Genomic DNA, 23,110 nt, shown 5'->3' with positions numbered 1-23,110 from the left:
CTTTCATCCAAAATGACCACAGCGACCTCTTCAGCCCAAAACTCATTATCATCACCCCGTTTATCATTTGCAGGTCGCAGCGCGTGCAGGATACGGTGTCCTCGTGGAGGCGGCTCGTGTTCAACCCGGAGTGAATGTGTTGAAGAAGAGCAGATGTTTGGAGAAGAAGTGCAGCTTCAACATCCCAACAAAGACACTCAGGGTCGAATCGAGCCCGGCTCCACTGCACCTGTACGCCGCGTCCTGACGTCGTGACGTTCGGCCCGAACATTCCCATCGTTTCCATGGTGCACACGACTAATAATAATAATACTTTTGGGCATTTTATGAAATATGACCCTGGCGCGTCTTTTTTCACAAATCTCTATGTAAGGTGTTGAAGTTTTGACGCCCTCAAACCAAAATGCGGCGTTCACACCGGACGCGATAGACGCGAATACAATCGCGTGAGACGCGTGTATCGCGCCGCTTGATCATTTTGGACTTTTCGCGTCATTCGCGTCAGACGCGCCATTCGCTTGCCATTCGCGTCATTCGCGTCAGACGCGCCATTCGCGCCATTCGCGCCGCATCTCATCGCGCCAGACGCTCCATTCCTACATTTTTCGGAAGAAAGTGCAACACACGCTATCAGTCAGTGAAGACCAATGGCCAATAGAGGGCGCTAGAGCGCCGCCTTCTCTGTCCCATATGAAGAAGAATCAATAGCCCTTCATTGAATAAAAGGCTTAAATAAAAGTGATATATATATAATATAATATATTATAATATAGCCTATAGACAGTAATTGAAATGCATAATCTGCAATAAAAAAAAAACAGATTAAAATATTCTACGCTGTGTACAGTTACCGTCGTGGCTGTATTTCTGGTTTGGGGCACAAAGATCTGTGTTCACTCTCATTATAAGTAAAAAAAAAAAAAAAAGTTGGACATGCAGGGTGGTGTACAGGGGGTCAGATGGGGGGGAAGGGTAAAGCCGATAAAAACTTGTGAATCTGATAAAAGACGCATACATTTGTACAAATAACTATTTATTGAATTCAACATTTCGTAGTGTAGGGAGAGAAAATAATAATAACAACCTCACATTATGTCAATCACATTTGCACACCGGCTCAGAAACTTTCGTCTGTCATCATTCAAAAAGCATTTAGAGTGTTTTTTGACCACTCAGAGCCACCGTAGGGCTCCAAACATCCAAAATATTGTAGCGCTTGCGGGCCATCAATGCAGGCTAGCTAGCGGAATGACAAGGACACCGTGACTGAACTGCCTTTATTTCCCTTTGTACAGGCTAATAACGGGGTTGGAGGAGTGCCTAAAACAACAAATTCTGATAGCCGAAAAACTGGCTAGCTAGCTACATATCTATCTATCGTGTAACAGCTTCCCTTCACAGGCTTTTTCCCCAAACTGCCTGCCTTTTCCCCTCCTCTTTTCCTTTTCCTCTCTGGCTCCTCCCCCAATCCCAAACTGGCCTATCAAGCTGTACTAGGGGCAACTCCTTCCCGCCATAACCTGCAAACTGGTCCTGAAGTCCGGTGGTCCAGTGAGGATGATGTTGTGATCGTCTCATTATTGAAAGAAGAAAAAGAATGAAGCTGCACAACGATTCTGCTAACTGCTGGATGACTCATTTATTTTCAACAATCCCGATCGGTTCCAAGTGGACTTCAGGAGGTTGGTAGTCCAGTTTGCACTGCTGGGACCACACATCAGAAAGAAGACCATCAATCTCCACGATCCAACTCTTACACAGACCTTTTTTTTCCAATACGTGAGGCGATCACAAAATCTCCCTCGCAACGAATATGTATCAAAAAACGCACCGAACTCAGGGGCCTTTACTGTACTCATACAATATGGTCCTCTCCCACGTCGATCAGTCTGTAGCTAATTCATGAGCATGTCAATCAATATTTCATTTGGAATCAGAATGTAGCGTTGTTGTAGCGGGAATGTCGCGGGATCACCTAAATCTTACGGATACAACAATGCTATTTCATAATATCCCTGCCATATCCATGTATATTTTTTTTTGATTAGCTGGTGCGTGGGAAGCTTCTTCTGAACTACGGGAAACCAACTTGATTCCTATCTGTTCCACAGTTAAACGAAGTAGCGGCGCAACTTGGTGGGCGTTGTCCTGGTAATTTCTCTGCATGAGAAATATTAGGTGTGAGTGTGTGAACAGGTTGAACTGCGTGTGTCTCACGCCCAATGCCCTGTTTATGGTTGTTCTGAACACACAAAGACGGAGTAAAAAGCTGGCCATCATAAAGAGGAGGCCACAGATGCGGGTCGTCATGGTGACATCACTCGTTGGTTTGTGGACTACGGTTTTGAAGCATCGAGTTCTGCATTAGGACCGTTTCCATATCTGAATTTGCCTGCCGCCATCTTGGAATTTTTGCAACACATGAAGGAAGTGACCATATTTGGACTGTGGAGGAGCAACAGGTGGCTCTGATGAACAAACACAAGCGGTAGAGCGGCATGCGGGGCAGCAACCTTATTGGATCTGGAACCATCTACCATTTACAGCAGTGTTACAGTCATTATAGCATTCCCACTTGTCAGAGAGAACAAGCCTTTGCATGCAGTAGCTACATGGAAGCTGACTGTGGTAACAAGATGTAAGCGGAGACACAGTTCATACGACTCTCCGGATCCTTTTCTGTCTGGTTTATACGGAAGGTTCCTGTCTGAACATGAGGCTGGTATTCACTGGAGCTCTTCTCTAAAAGTCTTTCCACCTGAAGCTCAGGACCAGAATGCTGGTCCGGAGGCTGCATTATCAGATCATATGATGGGTTAGGAAATACTCTCCTGAATGGAGAAGCTGGTAACTCTGAAGGAGCTGGGACGGCTGTGGTGGGTGGAGTGTGGGCTGGTGGGGTGCACTTATTCAGGGGCTGGTTGTAGTAACCCTTCAGAGTCTGTGTAAAAACAAATGGCATGTTGTTCTGGCTGGTGTAACAATTCCTTGGTGCTCCTGCACTACTATGCAGCTCTGCAACATCCACGACTTCTGCTTCACTGAGGAGACACTGATCCACGTGAAGAGGACGACATGTGTGGTGACCCTTGAACAAAAAAAGACATCATATTAATTTAAAGATGGGTGGTGGTTGAGTGTGCAAAAATGTTGATGATCTCTAAATACTAAAAATCATTTTCACAGAATATTATAGTAAATTACAGTATTCTTGCACTTCCATAAAGTAGATATATACAATTGAGAGTCACGAAAAAATGCTACCATTTGTTATGTAGCACTAAACACAAATAACAGTTGAGGTTGATGGTAATGTCATAGTTTTGCAGGTATTTGATCATAAACCAACGTATGCCAAAGTAAATGATGATGGCGCTAGATTTATTACATTTGTTATTTTATTTAATTGATATTTCAGTCTGGGCCCCAGTGGTGGACCAACAGACTGGCATTGCCGCCCATGGAGCCAAAAGGCTAGTAGAAGATGCATCAGAAGCAGAGATATCCTGACTAGTAGTTGTTAGGATCGGTCAAAGTCCAGATAACGCCAGTCAGTGGCATCTATCACAAAACTATCACTGCTTTCAAGGCCACCATCTTTCAAACTTCACAACTCGCGTTTTGGCCAGAGATAATGTTAATCTTCATGAGCACAGAAGACATAAAACAGTTGGATTAACACTCGAGTGATGATTGGCTGAGTGGCCTTTAAGACGAGGGTTTGACGACCTACCGGTGATGTCAACACTGGCTTGGGGATTGGAGGGTAGACCTTCTGTTTGATACTGTTGGATATAAGAATGCATGGCAATAAATCACACACGTATGGGAACAACTCATTCAAACGATGAGAAAAATGTATGTGTTGCCATGTTTACCAAGTCCAGTGTCTGTAGCAAAGGATGGTGATGAGGGACAGGACACCGAAAACACTGACCAGGGAAATGAAGACTGACGCGATCACGTTATCAGCTGGTGAGTTAAGTAAACAGCCCACATTAGGAACAGGAACAAGTCAGATGAAGTGAAACGTGCACGTTGGGAAAATGGGAATCGTGGTCTGGAAGGGGAAGGAAGCAGCGTACTTGATGCGTTCAATGTGGCAGTAATGAATGTCGAACCACATTCTCCAACTGCTGTCTTCGCCTTCACTGTGAAGGTGTAGGAACTGATTCGAAGATTTCTCGCTGTCAGGCTGGTGGCCTCAGGATCGTCTTCACCAAAAATAATAAATACTCATTGTTAATAAAGGTCACAATTTAACACAATACACACACATGTAATATACTATAATGAAGTTGTGTGAAGCTATAAGGATATTTGAATTATTTATCCGCCCCTCCCATCAGTAACAAAAATCTATGCAAAAACACATTGCCAAATACATTGCATTTTAAAAAAGGCTGCTGTCAAATCAGGCATTTTAATCAACAGCAATGTCCACGAAAAGCCTACAAAATCCTGGAGGGATGATTTATTAATATACAGTATGTGTCAACAGTTCTTCTCCAATGAAGACATATTTAATATTACAACTGTGTTATTGTATTATTATTAAATATCTGTTTTACAGCAGCCTCCACTAATGGGTGCTAACAGGAGGAGTTATGGTAATTGACATGAATAAACACCTACATCTAACTACATTATAAGCTTTGCGTGGGGCTCCATTTGCTCTCCTGTTTATATGTGTACCCTTCCTGGTAGTGGGTGTTCTGTGTTAGTTTGTGTTATTGCGCCCCCTACTGGTTGCATGTAGCAGATCTACTGCTTCATTTCCAGTCTCTTATCACTCAGTCTGTATTAAACTTGACTGCTGTGTAGTTTAATACAACTACTACTGTTAATACTACTACAACTGTTAAAGGTGCTATTGACAACATTGATAACATCCAGCCACTAGATGTCGCACTCGCACTCCCCCCTTCCATTGCATTCATACTACTACCACTGTTAATATTACTATTCGTGTTAATACTACTACTACTAATATTATTACTACTACTGTTAATACTACTACTATTAATATTACTACTACTGTTAATAATACTACTACTGTTACTACTACTACTCCTGTTAATAATACTGCTACTGTTAATACTACTACTACTACTGTTAATATTACTACTACTGTTAATACTACTACTACTGTTCATACTACTACTACTGTTAATATTACTACTACAGCTAATATTACCACTACTACTATTAATGCGACTATTTCTTTAATATTACTTACACCAAATCCAGATGAACTCCAGATCCTGGTCTGCTCCAGATTTCTGCCTAAAAGTCTGTTAAAGCAGTGTTTTCTCTCCACTAGGTGACGCTGTAACTCTTGCTGCTGGTTATGTTATGGGACTTTGAAAATAAATTGACTCTGAAAATCATGATTCTGTTCTAGTCCTGGGATTTATTCATTCATATTATTGTGAGGGTAAATTAATTGTGGAGATTTATGTTGTGCATTTTACTTGTAAAGTGAGTTTCGACCACAGACTGAATATAAGAAGTGGACGTTGTGACGTCACCCATTGTTTTGTGGACTACAGTTTTGTAGCCTCAAGGCATTTTTCCCGTCACCATCCTGGATTGTTGCAACCAGTGAAGGAAGTGACCATATTTGGACTGTGGATAATGTACTAAATGAACATCATGCTGGATTGAAGAAGACTTGCAACTAGAGATTGAGACATAAACTCATGTTTACTGAGATAATACATCAAGAGAGAAGTAGGACCATTCTCACATAGACTTCTATACAATCAGAGAGGAATTGGCCCCTAATGACCAGCTTCAATTTTCAGACCTTTAGGTCAGTTACCATGGTAACTGACTGACTCTGTTAACCTAACCTGCTGGCTGGCAGATTTTCTTCAACAAACCCTTAGTTTCTCTCTATCTGTCTCCTCCCTTTGGCAGATCCTGAACCAGCTAAGGAAACATGGGAGTCCTCAATGATCAGCAGCCTGACGTCTGAGAGGATGTTGAGAGCTCAACATCCTCTTTAGGTCTCAACATAAATTATCTCCTCACAATCTATCATCTGAAGAAAATTCTCCGGCCTCATATTTCCTACATTTCATATTGCCACATAATCCCCGACCAGAACATATTATTTGCAGAGCTCTTTTTAGATTTATTGCGACCGGGACATTTCTGTGTGTTGACGCATCATTAGTGTAAAGGTGCATCCTGACATGGATGTTGTGTTCTAATGTGTATTTGGTCTGGTAACTCTGGTTCTCTGTGGACAATCGTCAGAAAATAACAATATGTCACATACCTGTGCTGAAATTGAATGCTTCATTGTTGTCGTCCTTACAATACAGGATGTAGCCTTGTATGAAAGCAGTCTGCTCTCTTAGAGGTATGGGGTCCCAGGACACGTTGTAATTGGAATACTGTTGATTCCCCTTCAATGATTTAAACAGGCCATCTGGTATTCCTGAAAAGATGAATATGGTAACAGTAAATGTTTCCTAGCTTACTAGCTACTCAAGGCGCTTCACACTACATTCAGTCACTTTGGGAGGATGTGGCTCAGAGGTGGAGCGAGTCGTCCTCGGCGGTTCGCCGATTATCGTTTCGCCATGCAGTATCTTGCCCAAGGACACTTCGACATCTTGTTGATCTCTACCAAGATGATGTCGGATTCTGACCTCTATATCTTCCCAGAAGCCCGTTTGTCTCAGCTTCAAGAGCTGGTCTGGTCTTTGGCAAGCTCCTCAGACCGGGAGAAAGAACATCGCTTTGCATACTTCTTCTCCAACTGTCATTCCAGGCCCCACAAATACAGACAACACCCAGATCTCCACCAATTTCAATCCCTAGAGGAAGCATCCACCTCTGCCTCAACATCAGCAACCATAGACCCAGCCCTCCATGCAGCAGCCAGCTCTCATGTCAAACCGCTCTCCACATCCACTCTGATGGAAGCCTCACAACAGTCCCCGGCATCCTCCGTCCTACCTCCACCTAAGGGTGGGCGATATGGCAAAAAATATCACTTTTTTTTTCAGGCAGGATCACGATCCACGATCTTATCACGATTCCTTTTCATGATGGTTTTTAAAACTATTTTGCAAGTTACTGAACACAGTACAACCAAACTCATTCCCCTATTTAAAACTGAAAGAATAACAGACCATTTAGGCCAAAGTACCTTTTCGAACAGATTTTGATCAAATGAAACAAGAATTTTGACATGGTTTAGACTTGTACTCAAGTACAATCAGAGACTTTTGCATAACTCCCAAAATGAACATTGGTTTCAAAAGGTAAACAACAACACTCAGGTTAAGTGCACTCTTGCTACATAACATTAAAACAAAACCTAACATTGGTAGGTCAGGTGGCTTATAAGACACAGAGCCTCAGCAAAACCAGTCTATTCACTTTCTGTTTTTTGAGGTAACAATATGTAACATTCTAATAAACTTGAAAACTAGAATAGAAACAAACAGAACAAGACATCAATGAGGAAAAGCCAGTTTCAAACAATATAAATAGTGCATGTTCCAGGCCCTTAGGTGGCGCTGTTTCTGCTACAAAAATACACCAAAAACGGAGGAGAAGAGACGCAGCATGTGCCGAAAGCTTGTGTGCTCTATACTAGCTGTCCGTAATCGTTTTTAGCTCAGTGTAGTGGCAATAGTGGATCAATAAACACCCATAAGATGACAATTTGGCCTCATATAGATAAAACCAACAACAACCATCAACAGCCGTCACCCTAAGGACCTTAACGAGGCGTTGTTACACGTTGTGGATTAATCAGAAAAAGAAATGCCTACATTCATGGGAAGTTAGCTAGCATAAATGTCGGTTGTTTATTATCGTAAGGAAGTAGCATATCTGCAACTTTTTCCCCCCCTCTCAGCTCCGTTTTTTTTTTTTTTTTTCTTACAGTGGCCCTAATACGCCGTCGTACAGAGGAGCAGAATATCTGCTGCAGCACAATCACAAGCATGTAGGCCGCCATTGTTGTTGTCGTTATGAGGGGGCGATGACATCATTGATGTGTATTTGCCGTCTACACAAACACGAAACGGAGGGGTGGCGGGGGCAACATCAAACAGAGATTTATCATATGGCCTTTTCCGGTAGCCTTCAGTGATCACCGTGACATCATATGTTCTGTCTACCCGTTATTTCCAACCACTTATGTAGCTAAAAAACCTCCAGCTAGTTTTACGTAATCCAGACATGGTTTCTCAGCTGCTTGAGAAACATGTTGTGATCCTGTCTTTCCAAGTATATTTTATAATCCATCAGATTCAAAACCAGGGCCGCTGCATTGACGACGTGGTTCCTGGAGTTCTGCATTTTGGCCATCGCCATCTTAGATTTTGGCTGTTGCCGTTTTGGAATTGGAACCAATGTTTCCATACACTTCTATAAAGTAAAACTTATTTTTGCCACCAGAGGAGTCGCCCCCTGATGGCCAATATAGAGAATGCAAGTTTACGGCTTTTTTCAGCAAGGCTTCACAGGAAACAGGATACAAACAGGAAAGAGGCAGTGTGTCACAAAGTGATGTAATTGTATAGTGGATGTGCTGTATAGCTGTCAATCTTACTCTTCTCGCTGACGTAGCCCTCTCTTCTTTCTAGCAGCACCGGAGCTCCCTGGGTGCAGCCATATATGGACAATGAGTATCTCAGTCCTTCTTTGAAGTTTTCTGGCATGAAGAAATAACAGGAGCGATGTAGTGCAATGTAAGGGAATGTAATGTGACATACATAACTGATTTGTGGGTGAATAAGACTTACTGGATAATAAGGTGGCTTTAGTCTCATTGGGAGGCACTTTCAGCCACTCCATAATGCAGGGTTCTGTGGTAGGACACCAGTCCACGATGTAGCCACAGCTGGCTGTAAGACTGGCTGACCAGGAAAGGTTACGGATGCTGCCAGTGATCCGTGAAGTGTGCACTCTGGTTCTGTCTGAAAATGAAGACGCTTTTAAAGTTAAAGATGTAAACATATCGCTGCAATTAACTGGAAATGATTTGTTGCCGAATAGATAAAAACATCTTAAAGCAATCCTGTGATTACATTTTGATAAAAAAAAAACTTTCTTCACTGTTGTGAAAGAGCTCATAGCTTTGCTACTCCCAGCCTCAGTGATGAACAAATATTGGACTAGATGGAGCAGATGATCTACTTGCATCTGTTGTGAATGTTAAATTACTACAACTGCAGGCCACACACACTCACCGGCCACTTTATTAGGTACACCTGTCCAACTGCTCGTTAACGCAAATTTCTAATCAGCCAATCACATGGCAGCAACTCAATGCATTTAGGCATGTAGACATGGTCAAGACGATCTGCTGCCGTTCAAACCGAGCATCAGAATGGGGAAGAAAGGTGATTTAAGTGACTTTGAACATGGCATGGTTTGTTGTTGGTGCCAGACGGGCTGGTCTGAGTATTTCAGAAACTGCTGATCTACTGGGATTTTCACGCACAACCATCTCTAGGGTTTACAGAGAATGGTCCGAAATAGAGAAAATATCCAGTGAGCGGCAGTTCTGTGGGCGCAAATGCCTTGCTGATGCCAGGGGTCAGAGGAGAATGGCCAGACTGGTTCGAGCTGATAGAAAGGCAACAGTAACTCAAATAACCACTCGTTACAACAGAGGTATGCAGAAGAGCATCTCTGAACGCACAACACGTGGAACCTTGAGGCGGATGGGCTACAGCAGCAGAAGACCATACCGGGTGCCACTCCTGTCAGCTAAAAACAGGAAACTGAGGCTACAATTCGCACAGGCTAACCAAAATTGGACAATAGAAGATTGGAAAAACGTTGCCTGGTCTGATGAGTCTAGATTTCTGCTGCGACATTCGGACGGTAGGGTCAGAATTTGGCGTCAACAACATGAAAGCATGGATCCATCCTGCCTTGTATCAACGGTTCAGGCTGGTGGTGGTGGTGTAATGGTGTGGGGGATATTTTCTTGGCACACTTTGGGCCCATTAGTACCAATTGAGCATCGTGTCAACGCCACAGCCTACTTGAGTATTGTTGCTGACCATGTCCATCCCTTTATGACCACACGGTACCCATCTTCTGATGGCTACTTCCAGCAGGATAACTCGCCATGTCATAAAGGGCGAATCATCTCAGACTGGTTTCTTGAACATGACAATGAGTTCCCTGTACTCAAATGGCCTCCACAGTCACCAGATCTCAATCCAATAGAGCACCTTTGGGATGTGGTGGAACAGGAGATTCACATCATGGATGTGCAGCCGACAAATCTGCAGCAACTGCGTGATGCTATCATGTCAATATGGACCAAACTCTCTGAGGAATGTTTCCAGTACCTTGCTGAATCTATGCCACGAAGGATTAAGGCAGTTTTGAAGGCAAAAGGGGGTCCAACCCGGTACTAGCAAGGTGTACCTAATAAAGTGGATGGATACTATGAAATATGTTTTACTCTCAAGACATACATATTTATTTCACATGTTTAAATGCCAGTTTCTTGGCTCATTCTTTACTTCAAAAACAGCTTGATTTGCATGTAAGTTCTAGTTTTGATTGTTTAGTCTACACTATTTTGTTTTAAAAATTGTCTGTCTATCAAATAAACATTTGTAAAACTGCTGACCAGATTTCTGTGATTTGTGAAATTGAATATGGTCTGTAAAGAAAAGAAAGATATAATAAAGAAAAGTATTGCAAAAGTTAAGAATCATATACATTTGGAATAAAAAAAAAGTGCAATATATCTGTTTTAAAATGAAATTGCTGTTAAATTGAAGAAGTCGAAATGTTGATATTGAACAAGAAATGTGCAAATGTTCACAATATAAAGAATATGTGCACTGTGCAAAAATAATAATCCATAGATCTGCATTTATGTGGTGTAACATGTCAAGTTAACCTGTAGTGTCCGTAAGGCGGGACAAGAGTCAGCTTTATAAGGTGGTAATATGTTCATTTTGAATCAATGTCTGTGCTGCCCTCAAGTGATCAATAATCAATCAATGTAGGTTTATAATGTAATTCTTCCTATGTGACTGTAATATGTGTGATGCTTCATACCTGGTCTGGGGCTAGGGATGGTGATGGTTGATGGGGGTGAGCTGCCGTTTATATTCCTAGCTGTAACTGTGACCAGATACTCTTTGGTGGCCTCCAGACTCCAGAGAGTAAAACTGTCCTTGTCAGGAGCTACTTTGATTCGATTTTCATTGTCATCTGTAGCATTTGACCAGGTCACTTCAAAGTCTATGATGTGTCCATGACTCTGATTGGCCAGTGGCATCTGCAGAGAGATAGTCTCACATAGTCAGACCAATCTCCACAACTCATAGAAATAAAACAGGAGTACAACGGACATTCTCATTTAAATCAACATAGCAGCATGGTTAGAGTGGTGGCCGTTGTTATGTGTACTGTTGCAGTTGCCTGGGAAGAGGAAAGCTGGTCAAAACCTTTAAGAAAAAAGGTCAAGTAACTGAGCAGGGGCAAGGCAACCGGATGGGCGTAGCCGCTCTGGAGGCCGTGCCGGAGAGAGACCAGGCAGGCGAATGCCCTCGGGAGGTTGGGCAGGAGGTTGACAGGGTGAATGGATCCCCTCAGGAGTCTGACCAAGCAGGCCGTCGGTTAAGGGGACAGGAACTTCAGATTGCTCCAGCCAAGTGGGGACAGGAACTTGCATTGAGCGGATCACCTCGGGAGGTGGACCAGATGGGCCATCAGTGAAGGGAAGCAGACGCAGGCACAAATTTGGGTGACAGGAACTTGCGACTGCTGCGGCCCAGCGGAGACGGGAACTTCAGACTGCTGCGGCCCAGCGGAGACGGGAACTTCAGACTGCTGTGGCCCAATGGAGACGGGAACTTCAGACTGCTGTGGCCCAGCGGAGACGGGAACTTCAGACTGCTGCGGCCCAGCGGAGACGGGAACTTCAGACTGCTGTGGCCCAGTGGAGACGGGAACTTCAGACTGCTGCGGCCCAGCGGAGACGGGAACTTCAGACTGCTGCGGCCCAGCGGAGACGGGAACTTCAGACTGCTGTGGCCCAGCGGAGACGGGAACTTCAGACTGCTGTGGCCCAGCGGAGACGGGACCTTCAGACTGCTGCGGCCCAGCGGAGACGGGAATTTCAGACTGCTGCGGCCCAGCGGAGATGGAAACTTAAGACTGCTGCGGCCCAGCGGAGACAGGACCTTCAGACTGCTGCGGCCCAGCGGAGATGGGAACTTAAGACTGCTGCGGCCCAGTGGAGACGGGAACTTCAGACTGCACCTACTCCGTGGTCTTGTTTGGCTCTTACTACTAGTATTATTAAGGCAGTTGACTATTGATTAAAGGAATTGATTAAATCTGAATCTCTACTGTTACTAGCTGGACTCCTCCCAGGATTACTCCCGAGAGTCTGGCTGTGCTTTCTTGTTCGGCAGTGTCCGCCGAGGTCCTGACCAACGGTGACTGCTAGCTGGCCTGATTATGAAGCATAATTTTGTGGCTCCACCTGCACGACAAGGCTCAGTGTCACTGAGAAACTTCCTTCTAGGGACCAACAGCAGGCTAGCCATCTGGTGGCGCTACGAGGCCCTCTGAGGGACAGGCGGGTTCACAGAAACGGATTAGGGTGTACACTGGGAGCTGGAGGTCTGGAGGCTACCTGACTAGGGAGGTGGCTGGGAATTAGGAGTAGCAACCAGGTAAAGATTCCTTCCTCAAAAACAAAGTCTGCTGGGTCCATAATGGTTGTTTATACGGTTGCTGAATGCTGGTTGGAAGAAGACACAGAGATCAGGGCAAGGATGACAAGACTCATACCATGCAGGAGATGTGAAAACAGAAAGACAGACGCAATAGACAGAAAGTCAAAATAAAAGAGGAACTGAAAAAAACAAAACCCCAGATCACGACACCTACTCATCTGACTTACTTTCCAGGTGGTTATAATTTGATCATCCATTATCTGCATCCACACATCAAGAGCATCTGGAACTGCGGAATAAAAAGAAAATCAAAGACCAGCAAATGAAAACCATTTCTGTTAAATTGCCATTATGGATTATTAAAAGGAACTTTTTTACTTTTTTTTGTTTAAATGACTGACCATCACCCTTTGTGTGTAAGTTGACATTTGTGCTCCAGTCACTCCATTTCCAAAAATGTTGCGTTGTTCTACATCGTACTGCCACATTGTATGTCCAATTTGGTATCAAGTCCTTCAAAAGTGCAAACTTAAGACCAACTCCAAAGATTTCAATCTGTGAACAAAATATGCACACGTTACTATAACAACAGGTCTCTCTGTGTGTTTGGTACCAGGATGTAACGTAACTATAACAACAGGTCTCTCTGTGTGTTGGGTACCAGGATGTAACGTTACTCAAACTAACAACAGGTCTCTCGTTCTGTCACATTAGAGCTTCAACAACTTTCACACTAAACAAACCTACGACACTCTGACTTTCTGGACCTGAAACATTATCTGTTAAACTGACAAACGTCACATGAGGAATCTCTCTCTGTTGACTAATGTACATTATTTTCCAAAACAATTTCCTATGAGTGATTGTTGGGGTCACTGCAATTACTCAAATGCAACACAGAAGATAAATGTCTGTGTATGTGTGAGAGAGAGAGAGAGAGAGAGAGAGAGAGAGAGAGAGAGAGAGAGAGAGAGAGAGAGAGAGAGAGAGAGAGACAGAGAGAGAGAGAGAATAACCATGTAGGCCTACATCATTACTCTTTGAACATTTTTCAGCACATCTTAACAAGAATAAATGATCACACCGTTTCATCTCTAAAAGCCTGCTCATGTCTGAGCCAACTTACGATGGTATTTTCACCATGGTTAATGTTTACTTGGCATGTTATACTGAGATTATTGTACTGTAGCACCATCCACTCCCACTCCAGGCTGACATTTCTGGCATTCACAATTGAAGCTTTCACTTCCTTTGGAGGGAACATGTGCACTGAAACAAAATACAAAGAATAATTAGCATTAAAAAGAGATGTCACCAACCAAATAAGAATTTGACCACACTAAAATAAAATGTTTTATGCAGATAACCTATACCTCTTTTAGTCAGGTCCGCAGTGTCTGAAAACTCCACCTTCCCAAACAGATTTTTTGCTGTAACCATCCAGTTTCTCTCACCCACATCTACTTGCAACTTATGAGAGCATGATCTCTTTGCACCCTTCTTTGCATCCTCCTTTGCACATGGACTGAAATACAAATGTCCAATACAAATGAAATGATTTATTTCTTTCTCACAACATAAACAGATAACCAGGACCACAAATATAGAAGCAAACAAAGGCCATATATGTTATGGTGCAGCTAGTTAGGTAGCTTGTTAGCTAGATAGTTAGTTAGATAGCTAGGTAGCTAGTCAGCTAAGTTGTTATTTAGCTAGGCAGCTAGTCAAAAAGGTAGCTAGTTAGCTAGCTTGCTAATTCCATCATAAAGTAATTATGCTTAGGGCCCCAACATGGCTAGCAGCGGTACTGCCTAACATTCATTATACCTTCCAAGCAGCTGATAATCCATTGTATTGTTGGGTAGGTCTAATTTCCTTTCTTCTATCCAGTCACATTTAACTGATTCCAGATCTTGGGTTTCACACTGAAGGTCTCTGACATCAGGTTCGTCTGTGTGATTGCAAATATCAGAAAAAAGAACCATTGAACAAAACGTATTAAAAAAAAAAACAAATTCGGAACAATACCAAAGGTGTGTTCACATCAAACGTGAGGCGAATTTTCACGTCGCCTTCCCTCCACATCGAGGGACCCCACCCAGGTTTCCTCCATCATGGCTGAAATCAACCCCTATTACTGCTTTGTACATGTTGAAGTCCCAGATCCACCAGGAAACCAAACACCGTCCTGTCTGAGTTCATGACATCATCCAGAGGTGCTCGGTGGATTTCATAAAGCTGGATTCATTGGATCTAACAAGACCCATGTGGGCTGGTTTACCACAGTTGGAGGAACCAGAATCAACTATTTAGCTGTAATTTAATAGCATAACCGGATGAAAAGGATGCTGAAATAACACCATAAAGATTTTGCGAATGACGAAATGTTCATGTATTGGCTTCATTGCGTTGCCCAGTTGTATTTGTGTCTATTCGCGTATGACTTTGCAGTCAGGCCACATGTAAAATTTGCTTCATGTTTTGTGTGAACACAGCATAAGTCATACTTACAGCCAATATAAGCACAAGCCCCATTTTCACTTGTATTTGTTTTACATATTACATCATTGCAAGTGTTCATCGATGGCTGGTTCAGGTAGACGGTCAAGGCATATACGTGGTTGGTGATCTTGGTAGCATTCATATTAGCACTACTATTGCCAGTCAGATGCATCTTGTTAAACCCTTCCCCCTCAGGCAGAACACAGCAGAAGGTGACTCTACTGCCAACCTTGAAGTTTCCATCCTTGGGAAAAACCTCTGGCTTTGTTGAGGTTTTCCTCCCTGTAAAATAATAATAATAGGACATAATAAGCAGCCGTAGGAGTGCAATGACTGTCAAATATGTGTTATAAGACTGCTTCAAAGCATGGAGATACATAAGCTGAACATGAACCAGGAAGAGTCTGTTCTTGTTTCCATGGGCTTGTATGGTTTTTGTATCGGCAACTGAGCCTGACTGTATGGGAAGCACACTCCAAAGACAGATAGGACGTCCAGTTCCAGGAGTGAGTGGATCCTATCTGGTCAGGCGTCACAGCAACTTCCTCCTAAGGATATTTTCACAACCACATTAGCGGTGTGTGTGTGAGTGTGTGTGTGTGTCCAAAGTTATTGTTATGTTGGTGTAAAACAAGTGGACTCTTACATCAACTTCTTGCTTGTCTGCTATAAGAACCACCAGCTGGTAGATCAGGACATCCTGGACTGCAGCGCATGAAGGCTCGTCCTCCCATGTAAGCTGGATCATCTGGCCAGAGCTTTTAAGTGTCAGATTCCGAGGTCCGCAATCCAAGACACCTGAGAAAAATGATCAGAGCACATTTTTGTCACGCCGGTGAGGTAATGTCTCGTCTTGGGTTTTTGTCTTGTCATTTCCTGTTTTATTTTGAAAATAACTCCCCTCTCATTTCAGGTCACTTGCCCTTCCTCATGTGTTTCCTGGTCTGATGTCATCCCTGATCCCTGATTGTTGTCACCTGTTGCCCATTATCCCTCTGTGTATTTAAGTCTGCGTCTCCCCTTGTCTTGTGCCAGTTCGTCTTATGTCTGCCGTCACGTCATGTTCCTCGTCACGTCATGTTCCTCGTCACCTCAGAACCTAAGTTAAGTTGTTTATGTTGCAGTTTATGTTGAAGTCATGTTTTCCTCCCAGTGAGTGATTTTTGTTTATAGTGTTAGTTTATTTTTTAGAGTTAGTTTTTTTCCACCTCGGTCTTTTGTTTTGATTTTGAATAAAGCCTTTTAAAAACTGCTTGTCCTGCGTCTGGGTCCTCCCTCCTCGTCCTCGCCCTGACAATTTTGTTATCATGAACAGCAAAGTGAGAGATAGTGAGGACATCGTCAGCTGCACACGCAGTCACCCACCCCAAAACCACAACGGTGTCCGTCCCCCGACCAACTAAATTAATTCAGTCCAACAGAAGAGGGATTTCACATGAAAACCTAATAAATATTAGCACTTTTTATGTAGTACAATAAAATAGGAGAATTAAATGTGGACTCTTAAACATTAGATCTCTCTCATATAAAGCAGAATTAGTCAATGATTTAATATCAGATAATCATATTGATTTATTCTGCCTGACTGAAACCTGGCTGCGTGATGAAGACTATGTTTGCTTAACGAAGCTAGTCCTCCCAGCCATATTAATACTCATATATCTCAAGGCAGCAGACGTGGAGGAGGAGTTGCAGCCATTTTCGATTCAAGCCTATCAATCAATACGAAAACAAAACTGAATTATAACTCATTTGAGAGCCTCTTTTGCACCCAAACTGGAAAACAATGCAGCCAATTCTGTTTGTTATAGTGTATCGTGCTCCTGGTCCATATTCTGAATTCTTATCTGAATTCTCTGAGTTGCTATCAAGTTTAGTCCTTAAATCAGATAAAGTTATTATTGTGGGGGATTTTAATGTCCATGTGGACGTTGTAAATGACAGCCTTAGTGTAGCATTTACTTCATTAATAGATTATATTGGCTTCAGTCAGAGTGTACATAAACCAACTCACTGTCATAGCCACACTCTCGACCTCGTCTTATCTTATGGCATTGAAATTGAACAGTCCCTCCCAGATCGATTCTCTTATAGATGAATCTGGAAGCCTACTGAGAATGACTTTCGACCCTGTCGCTCCTCTAAAACAGGAAACTATAAAACAAAGGAAGTTAGCTCCCTGGTATAACTCCCAAGCTCAAAAAACAAAAAACAAAAATTGCATAATCTTGAAAACATCTGGCGCGCCATCAAACTGGAAGAATCCCGCCTAGTCCGGCAAAACAGTCTTAAAACGTATAAGAAGGCTCTCCGTAATGCCAGAGCGGCCTACTACTCATCTTTAAAAGAAGAAAATAAAAACAACCCTAGATTTCTTTTCAGTACTGTAGCCAGGCTGACAAAGAGTCACAGCTCTACTGAGCCATGTATTCCTAGAGATCTTAGTAGTAACGACTTTATGAACTTTTTTACTGATAAAAGTTTAGCTATCAGAAACAAAATTACTCCCGTCTTGCCTTCAATTGGAACCACGTTACCCTCAAACTCAGGAGTCTTAGAAATATAAACAGCATTAAGACTTGATATAGGCTGCTTTTCTCCAATCTACCTTCACCAACTAACGTCAATGATCTCTTCTTCTAAACCTTCAACCTGTCTCCTGGACCCGATGCCAACCAGGCTACTGAAAGAAGTCTTACCCTTCGTTAGCGTGTCGCTACTAGATATGATCAATGTGTCTTTATTAACAGGCAGTCATTTAAAGTAGCTGTAATTAAACCTCTTCTTAAGAAGTCTACTCTAGATCCAGGCGTTTTAGCAAACTACAGACCAATATCAAATCTTCCTTTTCTCTCTAAGATCCTTGAGAAAGTAGTAGCCAATACGATGTGTGACTTTCTAAATAACAACAGTCTACTTGAGGACTTCCAGTCAGGATTTAGAGTACATCATAGTACAGAATTCTAATATGTAGACTGGACAAATTAATTGGCATCAAAGGAACCACATTAAGCTGGTTTAAGTCCTATTTATCCAATCGATCTCAGTTTGTGCATGTCAATGAAAAATCCTCCAGGCACACTGAAGTTAAATACGGTGTTCCTCAAGGTTCTGTGCTCGGACCAATTATTTTCAACGTATATATGCTTGCTTTAGGCAACATTATTAGAAGACACTCTATAAACTTCCATTGTTATGCTGATGATACTCAATTATATCTATCAATCAAGCCAGAAGAAACCAATCCGCTAGTTAAACTCCAGGCATGTGTTGATGACATAAAATCCTGGATGACCTGCAATTTCCTGATGTTAAACTCAGATAAAACAGAAGTTATTGTACTTGGGCCTAAACTCCTCTGAAGCTTGCTGTCTAAAGATAAAGCTGAGTGCCTGGTGTCCCTGAGCAAGACACCTCACCCCAATTGCTCCTGACGAGCTGGCTGTCGCCCTGCGTGGTTGACTCCGCCGTCGGTGTGTGAATGTGTGCGTGGATGGGTGAATGTCAGTCATTACTGTAAAGCGCTTTGGAGAAAAGCACTATATAAATGAGGCCATTTTTAAATGAGGCCATTTTTAAATGAGGCCATTTATATAGCTACTATTGATGGGATTGTCGTTGCCTCAAATACTACCGTATGAAACCTTGGAGTTATCTTTGATCAGGACCTGTCCTTTGATTCGCATATTAAACAACGACAAGGACAGCCTACTTTCACCTGCGTAACATTACTAAAATTAGGCCAATGCTGTCTCAATAAGATGCAGAAAAACTTGTCCATGGAATCCTGCAGCTCGTGTTCTGACTAAAACTAGAAGAAGGGATCACATTTCTCCTGTATTAGCTTCTCTGCACTGGCTCCCAGTAAAATCCAGAATAGGATTTAAAATCCTTCTCCTCACTTGCAAGGCTCTTAATGGTCAGGCACCATCATATCTTAGAGAGCTCATTAAACCCTACTGTCCTGCTAGAGCACTACGCTCTCAGAATAAAGGCTTACTTGTAGTTCCTAAAGTCTCCTGTTAGTAGTTAGTAAGGACTGGCTCAGTTTTGCCTTGAACCAGCTTTTAGTTAAGCTGCTAGACTGCCGGGGATTTATTTATAGTGACACACTGAGCCTCTCTCTCTCTCTCTCTCTCTCTCTCTCTCTCTCTCTCTCTCTCTCTCTCTCTCTCTCTCTTTGCTCTCTCCCTCTCTCGCTCTCTCTCTGTGTATGTTCCCCAGAGTCCCTGTGCTTTCTCACCTAGCAGGTCTCCCTGGACCGTGGTGGAACCTGATCCGGACTGCCACTGTCAATGTAACACTTGCCCCTGGTGATGATGGGACTTTGAAATTGTATTGACTCTGACATTTTTGAGTGTATTCTAGTCCTGCCCAATGTGTTAAGTGTCCATAGATGAAATAAAATTCACATTTAACATGAATTACCCAAGCTATCTAGTGCTATTGTTCGCTGCTGGTCCTTTTGGGCCTTACACCTTACCCCAGCTCCACCCTTGTGTCCAAATATGGTAACTTCTGGCTCAAAGAAAAAAAAAACATGTGATGTCACAGTACCTACATCCAATTCGGTTATACAGTCAGTGTGTAAAGCAATAACATTTTGTTAAAATATTTATGGTCTCCACCAGTGGATGAACCTTAATGGCATTCCCCTGACTTTTTCTCTAGTGCACCAGCAAGACACTTTTGGTTTAGAGGGAATATCTTTACACTTATTAGATGGATAGCCATGGGAATCTGTAAAGACGTCATCATGAATCTAGAGCTAGTTTTAAGGGAAACATTTAAAGAAAACCTGTCCTGCCCCTGCAGCAGCTCTTCTCAGCCTCTCTCTGAAATGCACTGTTTGACCTCCTGTCCCTCCCTCCCAAAAGCCAAGTCTGCTCTGATTGGTCAACCCCCTCCCCTCACCAGAACCAGATGCCAGGAGAAGTTCTGTTAAGGAAAAGTGATGAATTTCACTTTGACCTGACCTTGACTTGACCCATGTTTGAGTCATTGGTGAGACGGCTGTCTCACTGTTAGCAGAGAGTTCCATCAGAACTTGGCGTTTAAAGGACAGTATCATAGAAGCAGTGTGTTAGTGTTACTTTGTCAATTTTGGCGAGTTGACATCGAGACGAAAGCCCGAAAGAAAATAACATCATGAGGAACAAGATCATGAAAACATCTTGATTACTAACCCTGATCTGTCGTGGGGTTTTTTGTGTTTATAATATCATGATGAAATAATGAAATTAAATTAAATTAAAAAGGCATTTACAGTACCTGTGCATGTTTAAATAAAATTATTGTGACATCTATAAATATCCGTCTATAGAATGGAAGCCTGCAAACTCAGTTTATTACCATACTTCTTTATGTACTTGTTATGTCAGTAAGAAATTTGAAAAAATGTTTTATAGCCATTATTGGAACCCATACTTAATCAATTAGTCAATAGTTATAAACACTTATTATCTATAAACATAAATAGACAGACCCCATTGTATTCTTCAAAATTCAATGTAATTTGCATTATAAATTCATTTGGAAATAAGGCAACATTGTTAAAGGCAACATTGTTAAAGGAAGACACACTCACCATGTTCTTGTCCATTTCCATCTTGTGTGCCAAACAGTGAGAGCAATAATAACCATTTAATCATCATAACACCCTTTACAACGACTGCTTGTTCCTTTTAGGTCAACTCGTTGGCAGGTCCTTGTCGATTTAGTCTTCCATCATAGAAAAGACTTTAAAACCATTCTCTAACTGCACATGATAGCTGTGGAAATACTGATGACTTGGTTCAGTGTCACAATAACACACTTCCCAGAAGAGCAACTCCTGAGTAATAGTGACACGAGGAAGTCTGGCTGCTTGTTCTTGCTTGTTGATCTTACAGGGGAGGCTGGGAGTCGTGTCAGGGAACTCACAGAAAAGGCCACGCCCCTTCAACAGTAGCCTGGAAATCCATTTGCTTCAGCTCATGATTGTGTACTCCATGTGGACTTGAGAGCAGGAAATGGATAAGCTGCTTCTGGTAACCATGAGTCATTGTGGCCAGATCAGACATGAATTCACAGGCCTTTGATTCTTGGGAAAGGTCTCAGGTTCATTGGAAAACGAAAAAAAACGTCACTATTTCAGTGAGATAAGTGTCCGTGCTGAACCGGGGTGAGAAGTTTGGAATCTGGAGTTCTTCTTAAAATCAGTTTACACATACTTGTTTTCAGTCTTCCTTGTTCTGGGATCCAGGTCATGGTCTACATGAGCCCAGCTCATCTGTCTAGAAAGCAACTCTCTGTCTGTCTGTCTGTCTGTCTGTCTGTCTGTCTGTCTGTCTGTCTGTCTCTCTGTCTGTCTGTCCCTCTGTCTGACATGTCGTCTTTCTCGAATTTTGTGCAATTTTAATATTGAATATGAATAAACTTTGAATAAATCAAGGATTCAAAGGTAATTTGTTGTAATTGTGCATCACAGGGATGAACAACATAATGCAGATGTAGCTCATTTGCTAAACAAATACATAAACCAAAAATAACTGTTTGTCAAAAGGTTTCCTTCCTTTTTGTAGAACAGTTCTGCGTATTGGAGGGTTCTGGGCCAGAGGATTGTAAAGCCCTCTGAGGCTCATTTGAGAATTGAACCTCTGAACACAGAGTCCAGCTCCTCTCGTCCCACCAGAGTCCTGAGGTCAGCGTCAAGGTCAGCTTGATCCTGATGAATCCACGATGGACCAGGTCTCTGTAAAGATGTGGGACAGTCACTGACAAGTCTTTCATTGTTCAGACAGCCAGGAGCATGCTGGGTAGTGGAGTAGCCTTAGGTCTTAGCTGAGCTTCCATCTCAGCTCTCCTCCCTCTCCTCCTTGGTGGCGTTTGGTTCTGACGATGATCCAGATCCAACACACTTCCTTCTACCACGTTGAGGAGTCTCTTCTGTCATATGACATCAGAGCTCCAGTAATACAAACTAATCATGTAGATACATGTGCTGCCATTGTTATTGTTATTAGTGAACAGCACTCCATGTAACATTGGGGCGGGGCTTCAGGTTTCTGCAGACCTCAGTAGGACAGGGATTTACTTAATTGACTGCTGGATGTTGATGATTTACTAACGTTATAACCAAAAAGAACTACATTTCCCACATTCGTTCAAACTGACAAAATATGTGAGAATACATAATCCAGACATTGCTTTTAAACTGGGGTCGTTATTATGAAATGTTACCTATCCAAGCTTCCTGCAAATTTCAGGTACATTTTTGTTTAATTACAGCAACTTAAAATGTGAAAAGTGTCTGTAATTTGCCACTCAAGATAAACAGGGTGGATACTATGTAATTTTCCCTTCAATTGTTAGATGAAATACGTATATGCCCTTATATGCCCTCATACGCATAGACATAAATACGGCAGAGACCTTGTTTGGACAGTCTCTGGTTTCTCCACATAGTCTGGTCTGGTCTCCGGACTAATGTGAGCTACTATCGTAGACCTCTGGGGAACCACAGACACAGGAGATAACATTTGGTTCCTCCATTTATCATTCAGCAAGGTCACGATAGAATTTTGTATAATTGCTTCATTTACATTTTGTCTTCTTGGATTATTGCCACCAGTGAAGGAAGTGACCATATTTGGACTGGAGGAGTGACGGTTGGATCTGAAAACAAGCAGCAACTTTACTGGATCTGGATCCATGTGGATTCTGGTGTGAAGCTATTAACAAAGTTAGCTTCGTAATTCAAGGTGAACTTTACAGCTAAGTGTTAAAGTCATCTTCGTAGCTAACTGCGTTGGTAGCGACAGATGGTCCAGTGGGAGTGGGCCCTGACATGCAGTTGTTTTAGTACAAGAACTCTGAAGGCTGATTTGAATAACATAACTGATGTGACAGGATGCCAGAAAACTCCACGACTGTGA

General features: G+C 42.5%; 1 protein-coding gene across 2 annotated transcripts; it reads right to left on the bottom strand.

Annotated features, from left to right (window-relative positions):
• Positions 1 to 1,355: 1,355 nt before the first annotated feature.
• Positions 1,356 to 21,087, bottom strand: LOC311030302 (leukemia inhibitory factor receptor-like). 2 transcript variants are annotated; one of them, XM_084035966.1, is made up of 17 exons: positions 20,782 to 21,087; positions 15,841 to 15,992; positions 15,589 to 15,742; positions 15,204 to 15,476; positions 14,520 to 14,643; positions 14,066 to 14,217; positions 13,819 to 13,961; positions 13,100 to 13,247; positions 12,920 to 12,981; positions 11,062 to 11,284; positions 8,775 to 8,948; positions 8,582 to 8,683; positions 6,287 to 6,448; positions 4,086 to 4,214; positions 3,879 to 3,972; positions 3,734 to 3,785; positions 1,356 to 3,088 (listed from the first exon to the last, which is right to left on the bottom strand). In XM_084035966.1, the coding sequence occupies exons 1-17, from the start codon at positions 20,846 to 20,848 to the stop codon at positions 2,609 to 2,611; spliced, it is 2,691 nt and encodes an 896-aa protein (XP_083892092.1). In that variant the 5' UTR covers positions 20,849 to 21,087; the 3' UTR covers positions 1,356 to 2,608. The 2 variants fall into 2 exon arrangements, with proteins under 2 accessions (XP_083892092.1, XP_083892091.1); XM_084035965.1 differs by having other exon boundaries at positions 13,094 to 13,247; positions 20,782 to 21,086.
• Between the last annotated feature and the right edge of the window lie 2,023 nt (positions 21,088 to 23,110).

This window comes from Eutrigla gurnardus (genome assembly GCF_963514095.1).
Source record: "Eutrigla gurnardus genome assembly, chromosome: 19".
Lineage (NCBI taxonomy): Eukaryota > Metazoa > Chordata > Actinopteri > Perciformes > Triglidae > Eutrigla > Eutrigla gurnardus.
The sequence above is the reverse complement of the archived record's forward strand: the minus strand, read 5'-3'. Positions and strand labels throughout refer to the sequence as shown.

Bases quoted from the DNA above. Each gene is read 5' to 3' on its own strand.
- LOC311030302 (XM_084035965.1), bottom strand. From the start codon at position 20,848: ATGATGATTAAATGGTTATTATTGCTCTCACTGTTTGGCACACAAGAT. The intron at 15,477-15,588 runs GTTCATGTTCAG...ATTATTTTACAG, and splicing joins ACAAGAACAGACTCTTCCTG to GGAGGAAAACCTCAACAAAG. The intron at 13,248-13,818 runs GTAAGTTGGCTC...TTTTGTTCACAG, and splicing joins ACCATGGTGAAAATACCATC to ATTGAAATCTTTGGAGTTGG.